Consider the following 15775-nt stretch of genomic DNA (forward strand, 5'->3'; position numbering starts at 1 on the left):
CAAAACATATTTACATGTTAATAATATCCACCCTAAAGTGGAGGTGAATATACATGGTGAAGAATCATGTCATATTGTTATAAAATATTTTGATTGTGAAATAAGTTAAGGTTTTTGGGCATGTGGTATTGATAAGTCACTATATTGACCGTAGTATGGTAACAAAGCCTATTCATGAGTTAATAACAAAATCAGAATATAATAAATTGGCTTTAACTTTAATTTTTTTATTATTAATTGAGCCAACATGACCATAGTATGGTAACAAAGCCTATTCATGAGTTAATAACAAAATCAGAATATAATAAATTGGGTTTAACTTTAATTTTTTTATTATTAATTGAGCCAATATTTAAATGTTTACGTTTTATATTACTTTTAACTTTTTTTTGGTTACCTTTAATGTTTTATTTTTTAATTTAGCAAATGTTAAATGTTAAATATTTACTCCTACACATATACACCTATATCTACCCCATACTAGGTTGTATAGCATGTTAAATGTTAAACATTTACTCCTACACATATACGCCTATATTGGGCCGACATTGACATTATATTAATTTTGTTAAATGTTAAATGTTAAACATTTACGCTTGACATCTACCCCATACTGCTGTAAAGTGCCTCTCAATGCAATAAGAAATATTAATAAGTAAAGTTATTGAGATATAATAAACACTCATCATTGTAAGTGGATACTACAAGTCTATCATTTCTCAAACTTATATGAATTGAAATGTGACACATTATACATCATCCTCACACACACAAAAGATAAATATCATCAATTGTCCCATTGCACAAATACAAAAAAGGATATGGTTGCCTATGATATCATCATACATGAATGTGCGTAAGCACTATAATGTTAGAGTGACAATATGACTCAAATCAATGTGTCACATTAACATTATAACCAATCTCATACATAAGATATTCCACTCTACAAGTGGACATGATACAAGTTAAAAACCTACCAGGTTTAAGCCATGGAGGATGAAATTATCATTAGATTTATACAATACAACTTGAATTAGTGGGCCACATCAACATTATAGCCAATCTTATATGTGAAATATTACACCCTACAATTGTACATAATATAGAGTGGGATAAAAACCTGCAAGTTTGAGGTAGCTGAGGATGGAATTATCTTCAGATGTATCTATATCATGTGTATCTAACTACCTGTTTCCTTCCACTTACAATATTACTCAAAAACTTTATACTAAAAAAATCTAAATATATAAGATTTAAATTTTTTCACGTAATCATCATCAAAATTTAACTATATAATTTTTGTTAAATTATAATTTTCCATACTAAAAAATCTAAATTTATAATCTAAATATATAAATTTGGATTTTTTCACACAATCATCATCAAAATCCAACTATATAATTTTTGATTAAATTATAATCACAAAACTTAACTCCTTATAATAACATATAACATCAAGGTTAGGATGGTGAAAGAGATGGTGTGATGTTCGAAACCCACCCTCTTGGGCTCCCCATCATGCACTCCCAAGATTCTGTATAGATATTTTTAATGGAAACGCTACACGAGTCAGCATCCTTCAGTCCAAGGATTCGACGGATTATTTCCGGAAAGCGTTCTTCTTATAATAATTTACCACCGCCCTGATTTTGACCATACGCGTAGCTTTTACATTTAATGTCCTCGTCCTTAATTTTGATTTAGGGGTAACTCAGTTGAATATGTCAACGAATTTAGAATGGATGGCTGAGCTGCATAACACAGTGAAAAAAACCCATTAAATTCTATGCTAATTCATTTTATCTGTAGTTAATTAATGATTTAAACCCTTGATGGGTTAGTCGGCGAACAGGCTGCCAAAATGGCCCACGTCATCTGAATTAAATAAATGGAGTATCGGCAGATATCTTCATATATTTTGGTTTGAAGTGAGCGAGTGGCACGGCAGAGACGATGAACAGAGCACAATGAGATGCGGATGCCCTGGAATAATACATAGACATTGTATATACAACACTTGAGAGCTGCAGTTGGTACTGGCGGTGATTAATTTCAATCTGTTTTGCGTCTTTTCAAAGGGCCTGGAAACCTCTATTTTGGTTTTTTTCAAGGGGTCAATTATCTGCAGATTATATTAAATTAAATTTGCGGCGTTGTAGTTGATTTGGTGGTCTTTTGAGGAAAAGCGGTCGAGTAGGCGCATTTTGTTCTCTGGAATGGTTAGTGCAGTCGATTGAAGAAGAATAACTGGGCACTTACAAGTCCTTTCTTCAGTGGGGTTTAAGGAAAGTTATATCTAATATATTTGTTCCAAAAGGGTTATAGGAGCTGTTGAATTAAGATCGAATTTTGGTTTAAGCTAACGGTAGCAGCGGCACGATGAACGGCGCTGAGGATGTTGTGGATGACGTCAATGTCATGTCAGTTGAAGATGCACTCAATATCATTACTACTGGATCGCCGAGGTAACTCACTATTTATTCTTAGGTTTTTAATAATTATCTTCTGCAACAAAAAAGGCCAAACCTGCCATGGTTGTTTGGATGTTGGGCTAAGATGAGAGTGGCGGTGATTGAACGCAGTGGCATAATTACTGGCGTGGAAGATGTTTTCTCCGACAAAGATTATGTGGACGACATTAGCCTGGTCAGCGGTGGATCAGAAAGGTACTTAAAATAGCTTCTTTTTATGCTATTTTTTAATTCTTATTTTTTTACAAGATGCTGTATATTATCACGAGTGTGGCAAACGAGTTTTACCCCAATCTGGGAATATCATAATGTGATCTAGCGATATATATTTTTTTATAAGATGCTGTATATTATCACGAGTGTGGCCAAGGAGTTTTACCCCAATCTGGGAATATCGTAATGTGATATATATATAACATTGTTTGATTATATGAAGCTATAATGAAATTTGCGTAATTGTGTTTATGGAAATTTTCTTGAATTTTATTTGTACCCCCTAATTCGAACATGAACCTGAGTCAGCTGAAACAGGTCTTGGTTTTATATTTAAAATTTATGCACTCTATCACACATTTGTCTTCTCTACAGAGACGATTTTAATTATGTATATTTATTTGCAAGGAACCTCTACCCCTGAGGGTGGCTCAACCACCAACCGCAATAATAGCAAGTGGATTAATTAAAGAAAAACAGTGTGTTAATTTTAGTATTATAAACCAGACATCTTGACATTACGTTATCTTCATAAGCATAATTTCAATGAATTTCCTCTACTTGCAATAGATATGTTGCTAATCTCCTAGCAGGAGGCGTTGGTTCAAATTTAAAAGGTTCTTTTGAAATCAAGAAGTGTGTGAAAGTTGAAGTTATCATGGAAAGGACGTTCTACGTTTCTTGGCATAGCATGGACATAACTACATTGTTGGCAGGATATTTACAGGGAAATCATGTAGGACTTTTTTTGAGAGTACTTACAAATATAAACTCAACATATTGTCTTTAGTATTTGTCAAGATTTTCTAGTGGTAGTTGGAATGGCCTTAAGTTTTAACATTGCAATTACAATTGAACCTGGCGTACCAGAGTTATGCAAGATAGTGTGTCATTGCTGTGTTGCTTGTTTTCGGAAAACTATTGCATGCCCATCCATCAGACTTTTTAGCAAAAGAAATTTCTGGAATACTTGGATTAGAGGCTTTTGTAGATTGATCAAGGTATTAGTACTTGCACTTCAGACTGGCTAGTACATAATGGTTTTACATAGCATAATACTTTCAAGACCAGGAACCATAGGATTGTCTCTCATTACTCTGCACGGGTAAAGTTCTACTTTCATGTTTTTAGCGTTTCCAACAGGGCATAGACGTTTTATTTTGGCATTTTGTGCAACTTTGCACAAACATCATATGGTGAACTTTGATGTGATGGACTTTCGTTTAAATCTGAAGCATTGGGTTTGGTGATGTCATCAATCCCAAATTGGTATTCAGGAGAGCCCAACTTTTCCTTTCTACATGCTTTCATTTTGATGAAAATATGTCATTACCGTTACCATGTTATGTGATTCCTAGAATCCTAGTCTTTAGTTGAATGTTTTTGCTACAAAGTAGATGTGCATATCCTAGTAGAAGCTGATGCTTGATCTGAGATTCGGCTGCATATCATATGCATGGAATGCTATGTTTTTGGAACAGAGAATATTCGTACAAAATATTTTACTGAAATATTTCAGGAACATGGAATGTGCAGCAAACTTGCAACATTCAAACTTCCTTTTCACTTGGGTGTGGATTTTAAAGGTGCTACTGTGGGTTTACAGATACTTCCTTCTACTTCCGTACTTGTTGAATACCATATAGCCTTTAGCTTCCTAACGTGTTTAATGCTTTACAGCTTACATTATCTAAATATGTAGCTCCTGTCATTTTTATGAGTTTACTGTATATTTTCATTTTATAGTATTAATTGCTGGTGATTCTAAGTGACTAGTTGTTTCTTTGGAGCCTATTGTATCTCATGTATTGACATATCTGTGGCATTTCTTCATGGTTTTCTTATGATAAAATCTATGAAGTAATAATCAGAGAACCATAATCTACTGCAAGACCAATTAAAGATAAATAAAACAGTTATTCCAGGTAGAGAGTGGGTGTAATTAAAGTTCCAATCTTATAAAAGAACAGCATGCATCAGAGATATGTTGTAAGAAAGTCTTAAAAATCCATTTCTTTTGGACCATGAGAAATAAATAATATAAATGAAAGAACATCCAAAAACCTGTATAGGATGAATTATATCAAGTTGTATGAATGAATTTGTTTAAAGAACTTTAAACAGGGAATTGTGCCATTCACATTTCAAACTATGGATGTTGTTGGCAAACTGACTTTGAAGAAAGCAACACATCTTCCATTTCAAAGAATGAATTATTATCATAAATATGGTGGTTAAGGTCATCCTGTATTTCATACCTGCTGCTTGGTTGTGTACTCTGTAATGAATGATGAAATTGTTAAGGGAAATGCTTGATCCACATTGTACACTATATAGGGTACCTTTTTGGGATTTTTTCAAATTGGAGATAATTTTGGATGAGTATTATAAAAGAGTTTTATCAAACTCCCACTTAAAGCATCAAACTCGGCCAAACTGATGTCACTTAAAGAGTTTATCAAACTCGGCCAACTGATGGCACTTCAAGAATCCCTTTCCCTCGATTATAACAACATTAGACTTGGTTCACATTTTTCTTAATTGCAAGTATTCTTAATTAGTTCAGGGTTATTCTGTTGTCTTAATTCTAAGATACACTTTTCACTTGGTTATTCTACCTTTTCTCTTCTACAAATGTAGCTCTTCTTTATTCTTTTATAAATACACCTAGAATTTGTATATGGGATATGTTGACTGTTCCTGATTCTTAGTGTTTGGTTGCCTCTAAGTGTCTGTATTATATTTCGCTATGGTATATTGTAACTTCATATTTCACAAATTTTGTTTTTTTAAGTGATGAAAATAATGACTTATACCTTCAATGCAAAACCTAACTAGGAAAGAAAACAGCTAAATAACATTTACAAGACAAGAGTTGTATGCTCACAGTGACAAAGGAGTCTTGAGTTTCACACTGCATTTTTCATGCTTCTTGGTCACAACAAACACTGAAACTCCTGTGATCCATATATTTTTCTGCTGTGCACAATTGAACTATTTATGGTCTATTAAAATGCAGTGAAGATAAGCGTTGTATCTATGGATATGCTAGCTGTCAAGGGAGAAGAGCAACAATGGAGGATTTTTATGATGCAAAAATATCAAAGATCGATGGTCACATGGTTGGCTTTTTTGGGGTTTTTGATGGTATGTTTCCATTCAGGACTTGACCTTTTATTTCTATGCAAGTTATTTATTTGTAAAGGCACTCTTATGTTTTTAAATGAACAATGGTAATGAGAATATTCAACACGAGATAAACACTTGTTTTGGCTTTTTGTTCTAGTTCTGAGATTTTTTGCTGGGTTGTTTCTCCTAGGCCATGGTGGATCTCGCGCTGCTCAGTATCTAAAGCAACATCTTTTTGATAACTTGGCAAGCCACCCCAAATTTATGACGGACACCAAGTTGGCCATAAGTGCGTGCAGGTTTCGAACGCCTCCTGGCTATGAGTTTCCTTATCGATGTTATAATATTCAAATTGGATCCTTCATAACCATTACGTTGTGTACTCTAATTCTTATCTGATATTTAAAAATTTCAGCTGAAATCTATCAGCAAACTGATGCTGAGTTCTTGAAGGCTGCAAGTAGTAGTTATAGAGATGATGGGTCAACAGCATCAACAGCTGTGCTAGTTGGTCACAATCTGTATGTTGCCAATGTTGGAGATTCTCGAGCAGTTATGTCAAAGGCAGGCGAAGGTGAGGCATCTTTATTTATATGCTACCGTCTGTAATATCTTCATTTTGACAAGTTCCTTTTGTATTTTGGTATGGAATATCTGCCTATTAGCATGTCTGTACAGCCTTTGAATGACTTTGACCGGAATGCAAATAAGGACATTTTACTGTTACTGGTGTTAGTTCAGAGCACTGTTGCAAATATCTCTGGTTCCTCCTGATTTTTGTTTTTTTCCTGGTTTTTCAGGCTATTGATATTTCCAAGATTTTCATACTTTTTCAGCTTGCTAATATTTCTAAGATTTTCTGGGTTTCTAGGTGTAGTTTATGCCTTGCCATAGTTATTATTTTCTGATAGTTTCCCTGATATTCCTTAAAAGTTTATTTTTTTCCTTGAAAACAAACCTGTAATCTTATTACTGAAAACAAAATTACATTTTGTAAATGCTGTTAGAAATGCATTCAAGAGATAGCTATAAGGCCTTCAAAAAACTGAGCATAAAGCTCCAAGAAACAACCCCCAACATCCGGAGGTCCACAAAAAATACATACACCAGGCCCAAACCCCCTCAGAAAAATAAAAAATAGGGCGCAAAGGCTTGCCTGCAATAAATCCCACAGGGGACCAAAAATATCACGGGTCGAACTCAGAAGAAGGGCACACGATGCAAACTTCGGCCCCGACAAAACCCCCAATCCGCAATGCCATGAACAGCCATGCCACAAACGAGCCTGATCAGAGGACAAACGTGTAGACGGCACCGGTGGAAGACAGCAGAAGAAAGAGGCCAAAATCAACGAGTGGAGAAGCCATGGCAACAATCTAGCGCCCAAAAATGCAAAAGGACGGAAGCACCAGTGGAGAGAGGCAGCATCGGCAGCAAAGAAAACCCTGAGAACGAGCCACGAAACACCAAAGGAACCGTGCCAGTGGTGGACAAAGGAGGAAAGCCACGACCACGACCACTCGAACCAGGCTGAAAGTGGGCAGGCAGCACGAACTAGAGGGCAAAGGTGGCTAGGGTTCCAGCTGCCTAGCCCTTCAGCCCCTCAATGCCATCAAGTTTTCTCTAATTATTCCCCCTTCAAGGAAATCATTCCCAAAAAGTTTCTTTCTGGTTCCTTAGCGATATATCCCCCAAAATGATAGTTAAAACTTGGTTCAGAGCACATATGCATGAGACGCTGTATTGACCATATCATTTTTAAATTTTCTTTACCCAAAGCCTCTCCCTGAACAATCGAACTTTATTCTTGTTTGCTAGCCGATTTCCATTTTTACAATACAATTCTTTAATTTTTTTGTTCTATGCTAACTTTCTCAGCTGCGAAGATGGATCTGAATATGCTTGGCATTGACATAAAACATTTTGATTGTCACAAAGCGATGGTGGTTTGAATATTTTGAAAGCTGAATTGGTGTCCATATACGGTAACTATCCCGTGAACAAGACACCCAAGCGCATACCAAATGAGTAACCTGTGGTACGTTTCTTTCATTGATGCAACCTGCCTAGTTTGATGGTTGTGGCCAATCAACATGAAGTTATCAGTTTGCAGTGTGCACACTTTCAAGACCATAGTGCATCATTCAAGACCTTAGGATTCTGTTTTCTGCCTTCTAATGAATGTCTTTGGGATGTGCCATGAACTGTGAAACCATTTCAACATAATTGCTCAATTCTAGCATGGTAGTAGCATGGTAGATTGGGCTCCCTACCCCCAATCCCTGTACAATGTTGCAGTGACTACCTTTGAGTCTTCACAGGTTGATAGCATTCATCCTTGTTTCTATAGGAGTTGCTACTAATTTACAATAGCCATGTTAAACCTTTTTACTATGTATTTTTTTTTTGTATAATCTAGAGAAATAATTCCCCACAGCCTCACACATTTAAGCAAAGAATGAGGAAGCTGGTACCTTGCGAGTGCCATTCTTTCCCGCTCTTTCCCATATTTCTAGATGGAGGTGTGAAAATTCCAATATGGAATCCTATTGCAGCAACTACTATTATTTCTCTTAACTGATAAATTAATTATTCAGTTTATTGCTACGACAACATCGAAATAAACACACTGCAACCTTCACAAATAAAACTGCGGAAAATAAATAGTGCTGGAAACTGAGAAATGCTGGTACACGTATAAAATATGAGACAATTATTTTTGGACAAATGTCCCTAGAAAAACCCAACTTGGGAAAACCAGTGCAACTGTGAGGATTTTTATTATTATGCAATAGTGAAAATCTAAGTACAATCTGGATGCTTGAAACTGACAATCCACAATAAGAAAATTGGGCAAAATTATTGAAGGGAATTACCAGTGTTGTGAAAATTGCAATTTTTTGCCTGAAACGATTAAATCAGCCGATCAAATTGGCAATTTTTTCATTTTGAAAAAATCACGATTTAATCCTGATTTTTCCCAAAAAATTGTGATTCAATCCAGATTTCTCCCAAAAAAATCTTGATTTTTTAATTTTTTTAATTTTATATCTATATATATATATATATATATATATATATATATATATATATTTTTTTTTTAATCTCGATTTTCACGTATTTTATCCCGTTTTTTGCGATTTTTTCCGATCTCGGAGCCTCGTTGATTTAATCTCGATCGCAATGTTTGCAACATTGGGAATTACCCTTCCTCCACAAGCAATCCTGACACAACCTGCCTACAGAGAACTCAGCCTCCTGAAGCCTTTGCGTCAACCTCTGTACTACACTGCGCAGTCTCTATGACGTCAAGCTTCTAATTGGTCTTTGATGAAGTCGTTTTGCCTTTTGTTGCTGAGGAAATCGTCTCTCCGACCCTCTGGAATCTCTACTCGGTCACTGGAACTGAGAACAAATTTTCTCCTCAACAAATCGAACTGCCCTCTTTGAAGCAACTCTGCAGTCCTCCGTGCTGCCTCACTGGGAAAACTCGGCCCTCTTGCTGTTGCCTCTCCAGATATGGAAAATATCCTCCGTACTCACTGTCCCGCCCCTCACTGTCCTTGCCCTGCACTCACTGCTTCGATCTCTGGATCTATTCGACAACTGACAGCTGCTACTCAAGAAATTGATCTGCCAAGAAAATCGAACTGCTCAAGTGATTTCTCCAAGTGCCCATCGACTTTTTCTTATAATCCTCTGTTGGGACTCCAACGACCAAGATTAAATCTTAAACATTGGCTAGGATTATCTTGAAGTCTCATGCATTCTAGCCTCTCCACCAAATTTCGTGGTTAGAACACATCTAATGCTACAAAAACTAACAGGAGGGTCGTATATACCACTAGCCGCTACATCTGCAATAACTGCTGGTAACCCCTTAGGAGTTGTTGTTTATGGATCATTTTTTTAGTCTTTTTTGTGTATAATTAGTTCGGGATAGGAAAATGTTGTCATCCATCCACTGTCCAACATACTTCCTCTCCTAGATATAACAAAGCTAAATCTGTCATTTCAAAGGCTTTGTGTGACATGTAGTTTAGCTCCTCAATCCATATCATATGTGTAATAATGAGGTCATCATTAATATTTTCAATGATCAAGTTATCATTTCTTCTCATCTTTAATTCATATGTAGACCTTTATGCTTGCTTTACTCCATTAACACATTAAAATGCATTCATTAAACATCATAGGTAGGAGTTAATGCTTTCATACTCTCCCTTAATGAATACATGTGATCCAAACACTTCTCTTTGTCTTTTTAATTGGTCGCATTTTCTTTTTATATGGTCTTTGCCTTTGTCTTTTGTCTTCTGCAATCTTTGGCCTTCTTCATTTGTCATGCTCAATCTTCTTCAATTTTCATCTTGTACTTGCAAAACATAAACATTGTGTTTTCCATTGAAATACTTGGGTCATCAATTGTTGTACCAACCAATTCTCTAGGAAGCATTTTTAATACATGGTTCATCAACCATTTTTCACTCACAAACATTTTTGCCCCCTGTATCATCATCAATCATCATTCCGGGTTTTCTTTGGCTTACTCGTAACTATCACATCCTTAAGCGGTTTTGATTGACTGCAAACCATGCACTACATTAATGGTTTCGGTTGACCAAAAATCATACATTACGTTAGTGTTTTTCACTGACCACAAACCATACATTACATTAGTGGTTTTGGTCTACCACAAATTATACAACATTCATATTATGAGGGTATACTTGCCTCATTAGGCTTACATCAACATTTGACTTAGGTACATAATTCAAATTTTCATTTCAGGCTAATCTAGCCCATCATTTTCTTTTCATCCTTTAAAAACCTTATTCAAGAACCATTAAACTTCTTAGGGATGTCATTTTTCATGTATTCGTTGCTTTTGCATCGCAATTTTGAACACATGGTAATATTTGTTCTTACCTTGCTTCTTCACTTCATCCTTCATTCAATTGTGTGCTTCATTTTCATGTCCATTTCTCTGTGCCATTTTCTTTGTTGCTTCATCCTTCTATGTCCTTTCTTTGTCATTTTTTCCTTCAATATTCCATTGCCTTTTGCTTTTTCTATTCATGTCTAGGAGTCTACCTTCTACTTATTTTGCTTTTTCTTTTATATTGTTCTTGATGCCTTCTTTGCTTTTTCTTGTTGTCTTCTTCATTCACGGATTGTGCTCTTCTTCATTCATGGAATTTGCATCTTCTTTCTTCATTAGTGTTCTGGTTATCTGTTGATTTTGGGGTAGCATCGGATGTGCTCTAGCTCCAAAATTTTGTGGAGGGGCTAGAACACATGAGATCTCCAAGGCCTAGAGACCGTTTGGAGAAATTCCACCCGGATTGTGAATTATTAAAATAATTAATATTTTTAATGGGGTTCCTAAGTCTAAACTTAGGAAAACAAAAATATTAGTGGGTATTAATAAAAATATGGGTGAGAAGCTTTTAAGAGACGAGGATCAAGTCTGTTTTAATCTTAGCCGTTGATTAGGGACTTAATCTCGGCCGTTGATTCATGAACAGGGAAAGTATAAGAGGAGGGTTGAAGGTCAGTGGGAGATACACTAAGTGATCAAATCAGTTCGATTTTTCTAGGGCGTGATTTGCTGAGAAAATTGAACCAGTGTTTTGAGTTACAGTGAGGGGTAGAAGCAGAGATTTGGATCGGAAAGGAGTTCTGAGCCAAGGAGTATGTGGCAAAGAGGGAACAGTAGCATCCTAGGAAGGCCTACGCAGCCTAGGAAGGGGTTCACGCAGTGCTGACGCAGGCCGGGGGGGTCTCTTGCAGTGGCAGTGCAGAGTATTCGTCAAAAGTCCGAGATTTTACCGGAGAAGCGAGGTTCTGAGTCGGGAGGGCTAAACAACAGTCTTCCTCCAGCAAATCAATCTAGTAGAAGGGGTGACGCAGTTTCCTAGAGGCAAGACGCTGGCCCAAGCAGGGATTGCGCTGGGATTTCGCATTGTTTGCCAGAGTCAGGCCACTTAATGGATTAGTTGTGACTTGGAGAACAAGGTAAACCCTCGTATGTATTTCTTGCTGCTGTGATTTCTCTGTAAGGTTAGCCGGTGTGAGAGGCAACCTGTTGTACTCAGATTTTGTTTGCTTTATAATACAAACCTCTATATGCTGCACCTGTTTTCCCGCATTGGGTTTTTTCGAGGACGTGTTGTCCAAAAATAACGGTGTCCCTTGTGTGTTTGTCTCATTTATTGTTTCATTTTATGATCTATATGTCAGTGTAGTCTGTAGTAGTGTTTTTCATCACTGTTTATAAATTAATTAACTTGTTGAATGAAATAACAAGTAGGAGATGCTAAACCAGTGATTGCAGTAGGATTTTTGTTTGTAAAGATTCAGAAATTTTCACATGGTATCAGAGCATTGCAGATCATAGGATATTGAAGCCATCAACCGGGAGATCCAACAAATCTGCGGCAGAGAAGTAGCTGTCCCAAGTGACAACGCTATTCCGGAGCTGGAGACGCAGAGGGAGAGTGACGCAGGGCAGAAGAGGGGACGCAGAGGCTCATGTAGTCTCTGCGTTAGCGTTTTGAGCTAGGTGAGGGTGACGCAGTAGCTGGGAGGAGCCCACGCAGTAACTGCGTCAGCTATCTAGGCCAGCGCAGAAGCAGAGAGGGGTAGATTAGGCTCAGGAGGAGATGATCTAGCTCACACAGTGATTGCGTAGAGCCTGAGGAGCTCAGATTCTTCAGTTGCTGGGGCAGAGGGAGCAGTGCAGATTGAATCTAAGGTGTTGGTGGGACGTTGTTGCTATTGTTGCAGAACAGTGTCTGTGGAGACGAAGTCGAGGTAGAGGGAGTCACAGCCTTAACGGATTTCTTGCCAAAGAAGTCTAGGTCCAGGTTGTTGAGCAACAACAAAGGAGGATTGGAGAAGGGGTGATTCGACATTATTTGGTAGGAGGATTTTCGTGAAGGAAATCAGGGCTTAGAGGGAGTCTAGAAGGAACTTGTTCCTTAGAGGATTTCTAGCGCCAAAGAAATCTGGATCCGAGTCTTGTTGGGGCATCAATGAGGGAGGGAGAAGAGAACTTGTTCTACACTTGTTTGATCAGACATGGCAGTCAATGGACTGAGGGATCAAGACAGATTGGATGGAGCATCCAACTTTGTCATTTGGAAGGCTAGGATATTGGCAGTCTTCGACAAGAATCACATCAAGGATTATGCCTTGAAAGTGGTTGCTGTACCGGTTGATGCTGTTGCTGTACCGGTCGATGCTGATCCTCTCAAGAAATACGAGGAGGCTCAAGCAAAGGCGAAGTGCATGATCTTGGATGGGGTCAAGGATCATGTGGTCCCACATATTGCTGAAAAGGAAACAACAAGGGAAATGTGGGAGGCCTTGACCACCTTGTATGAGGGAACTTCTGTCTAATGGAAGATGTTGTTTGAGAACCAACTAAGACAATATCAGATGCAGAAGGGAGAAGAAATCGATCCCTTCCTTCTCAGGTTGCAAGGGATTCGAGACCAGTTGACTTTTGTGGGGTCTACACCAGATCTTGAGTTCATGGTCAGGACTGCCCTAAATGCAGTCACTGAAGACTAGGAGACCTTTGTCTAGAGCATCTTGGGCAAGGCTTGTCTCCCCAGTTGGGAGGAGATGAGGGTAGCTCTTCGACAGGAAGAGATCAAGCGGTTAACCAAGGTAGGAAGTAGCAACAAAGGAGTCAAAGTCAAGGAGGAAGAGGAGGATGCAATGCTCGCATCATCAGGACAACAAGGGCAACAAAAGAGGAAGAAAAAGGATATAACCAAAGTCAGATGCTCCAGGTGTGGGGAACTGGGACATTTCGCCACTCAGTGCCCTTGGAAGAAGGGCAAGGAAGAGAAGTCTAACTCAGAGGTTGCTCCAGCGAAATCTGACAAGGAGGATGATGATGAGGATTGTGCCATGAGTGCTCATGCACCTCTGGAGAAGAGGTGGGGCGATATTGAGCTGTAGTCAGGAGGAGTACATAAGGGTAGGATCCTTGAGGTGCCCAAACTCTTGGATCACGTACAGCTATGAGAGCCCTTAACGACAGTAGCAGATTGACAGGAGCTAGTTGGTGCGAGGGATGATGGAGCGACAGTGGTAGAGCTAGAGTGCCAAAGTATGAAGCAATGCAGTAGAGTGTTGAGTAGTGTGGGAGGCACAAAGCAGAAAGAACAACAATGCAGTAGCATCATAGGGTTAGCACAGATTAGCAACAGAGGTAGCTTCAGTGTCAAGGGGCATCCAAACTGACCAGCATGTGAGCTTTTGGGTGGCTTTTCAGTTGCTTGCTTCTCAGCAACAGAGTTACAGTGCAACAGTTAGCAGTGGCAGTGCTATGGGAAGCATGATGCAACATATTGAGAGGGATCTGTAGTACAGATGCAACAGTACAGGTTGCAATAGTGCAGTGGATGAAGGGCAGTAAGCCGAGCATCAGCAACACAGAGGACCGATGTCGTGGATCAACGCGATACCTCTGCTGTGAAGTATTGCTAGAGCACATTCCTCGCTAAGAGGGAGTGTTGATTTTGGAGTAGCATCGGATGTGCTCTAGCTCTAAAATTTTGTGGACGAGCTAGAACACATGAGATCTCCAAGACCCAGAAATGGTTTGGAGAAATTCGACTTGAATTGTGAATTATTAAAATAATTAATATTTTTAATGGGGTTCCTAAGTCTAAACTTAGGAAAATAAAAATATTAATGGGTATTAATAAAAATATGGGTGAAAAGCTTCTAAGAGACGAGGATCAAGTCTGTTTTAGTCTTAGCCGTTGATTAGGGGCTTAATCTCGACCGTTGATTCAGTAACAGGAAAAGTATAAGAGGAGGCTTGAGGGTCAGTTGGAGATGCACCAAGTGATCAAATCAGTTCGATTTTTCTGGGGTGTGGTTTGCTGAGAAAATCGAACCAGTGATCTAAGTTGCAGTGAGAGGGCAGAAGCAGAGATTTGGATCAGAAAGGAGTTCCGAGTCAAAGAGTACGTGGCAGAGAGGTAACACAGAAGCCTACACAGCCGAGGAAGGGGTTCACGCAGTGCTGACGTAGGCTAGGAGGGTCTCTTGCAGTGGCCGTGTAGAGTATTCATCAAAAGTTCGGGATTTTGCCGGAGAAGCGAGGTTTTGAGCCGGGAGGGCTGAACAACAATCTTCCTCCAACAAATCGATCCAGTAGAAGGGGTGACGCAGTCTCCTCGAGGCAAGACGCTGACCCAAGCAAGGATTGCATTGGGATTTCATAGTGTTTGTCGGAGTCAGGCCACTCAGTGGATCAGTTGTGACTTGGAGAACAAGGTAAACCCTTGTATGTATTTCTTGCTGCCGTGATTTCTTTGTAAGGTTAGTCGGTGTGAGAGGCAACATGTTGTACTCAAATTCTGCTTGCTTAATAATTCAAACCCTCTATAAAAAAATCTTTTTTGTTCCATCATCCAAGGACATCCTTAAAAAGCTAAAGACTTGTCATTGGGGTTTGGAAAGAAGACTAGAATGTAACCTCCCGACTATAGTGTAATATTTATGCTATTTGATACTTTGCTTGGCACAAAGTGATATTGTCTTTTGTTTAGGGCTAGGTGCCCGTGAATCCACAATTAAAAATGTACTCTAGGATGACCACGTGTGAATATGTAACTTTGTAGACTCTATTTTGCTTGGTGAAGGAAAATATTTTCTTCCTCCCTTATTGAGAATGACAACCAACTATTCTATTGCGTTGGCCTAGGGCTCAATTGCTTTTATCCTTGAATCCATATGAAAAATCTGGGAAATTGTTGTTGGCAAGGCCTACCAAAACTAGAAACAACATAGAACAAAGAAAACATAAGAAAGAAAAGAGAAGGATAAGAAGTGAAGGTTTGAATCATATCTGGATGCTCGAGTAGAACTTGGAGCATTCCAAAAACTGGGAGATCCAACTACTAAAAGACAAGTGGTATGATATTGCTCCT

General features: G+C 38.4%; 1 protein-coding gene across 1 annotated transcript in view; it reads left to right on the forward strand.

Annotated features, from left to right (window-relative positions):
* Positions 1 to 1808: 1808 nt before the first annotated feature.
* The window catches only part of LOC149158078 (putative protein phosphatase 2C 45), a 33925-nt gene continuing 19958 nt past the window's right edge, over positions 1809 to 15775 (forward strand). Inside the window, exons 1-5 of the mRNA XM_089436103.1 lie at positions 1809 to 2468; positions 2586 to 2669; positions 5707 to 5834; positions 6007 to 6105; positions 6232 to 6390. Of these exons, the coding sequence (XP_089292229.1) occupies positions 2383 to 2468; positions 2586 to 2669; positions 5707 to 5834; positions 6007 to 6105; positions 6232 to 6390 (556 nt within the window). The 5' untranslated portion in view covers positions 1809 to 2382. The remainder of the gene's footprint in view (positions 2469 to 2585; positions 2670 to 5706; positions 5835 to 6006; positions 6106 to 6231; positions 6391 to 15775) is intronic.

This window comes from Pinus tabuliformis, chromosome 5_2, assembly GCF_031772625.1.
Source record: "Pinus tabuliformis cultivar Carrire ecotype Pingquan chromosome 5_2, CPIR1, whole genome shotgun sequence".
In the NCBI taxonomy this organism is placed as follows: Eukaryota; Viridiplantae; Streptophyta; class Pinopsida; order Pinales; family Pinaceae; genus Pinus; species Pinus tabuliformis.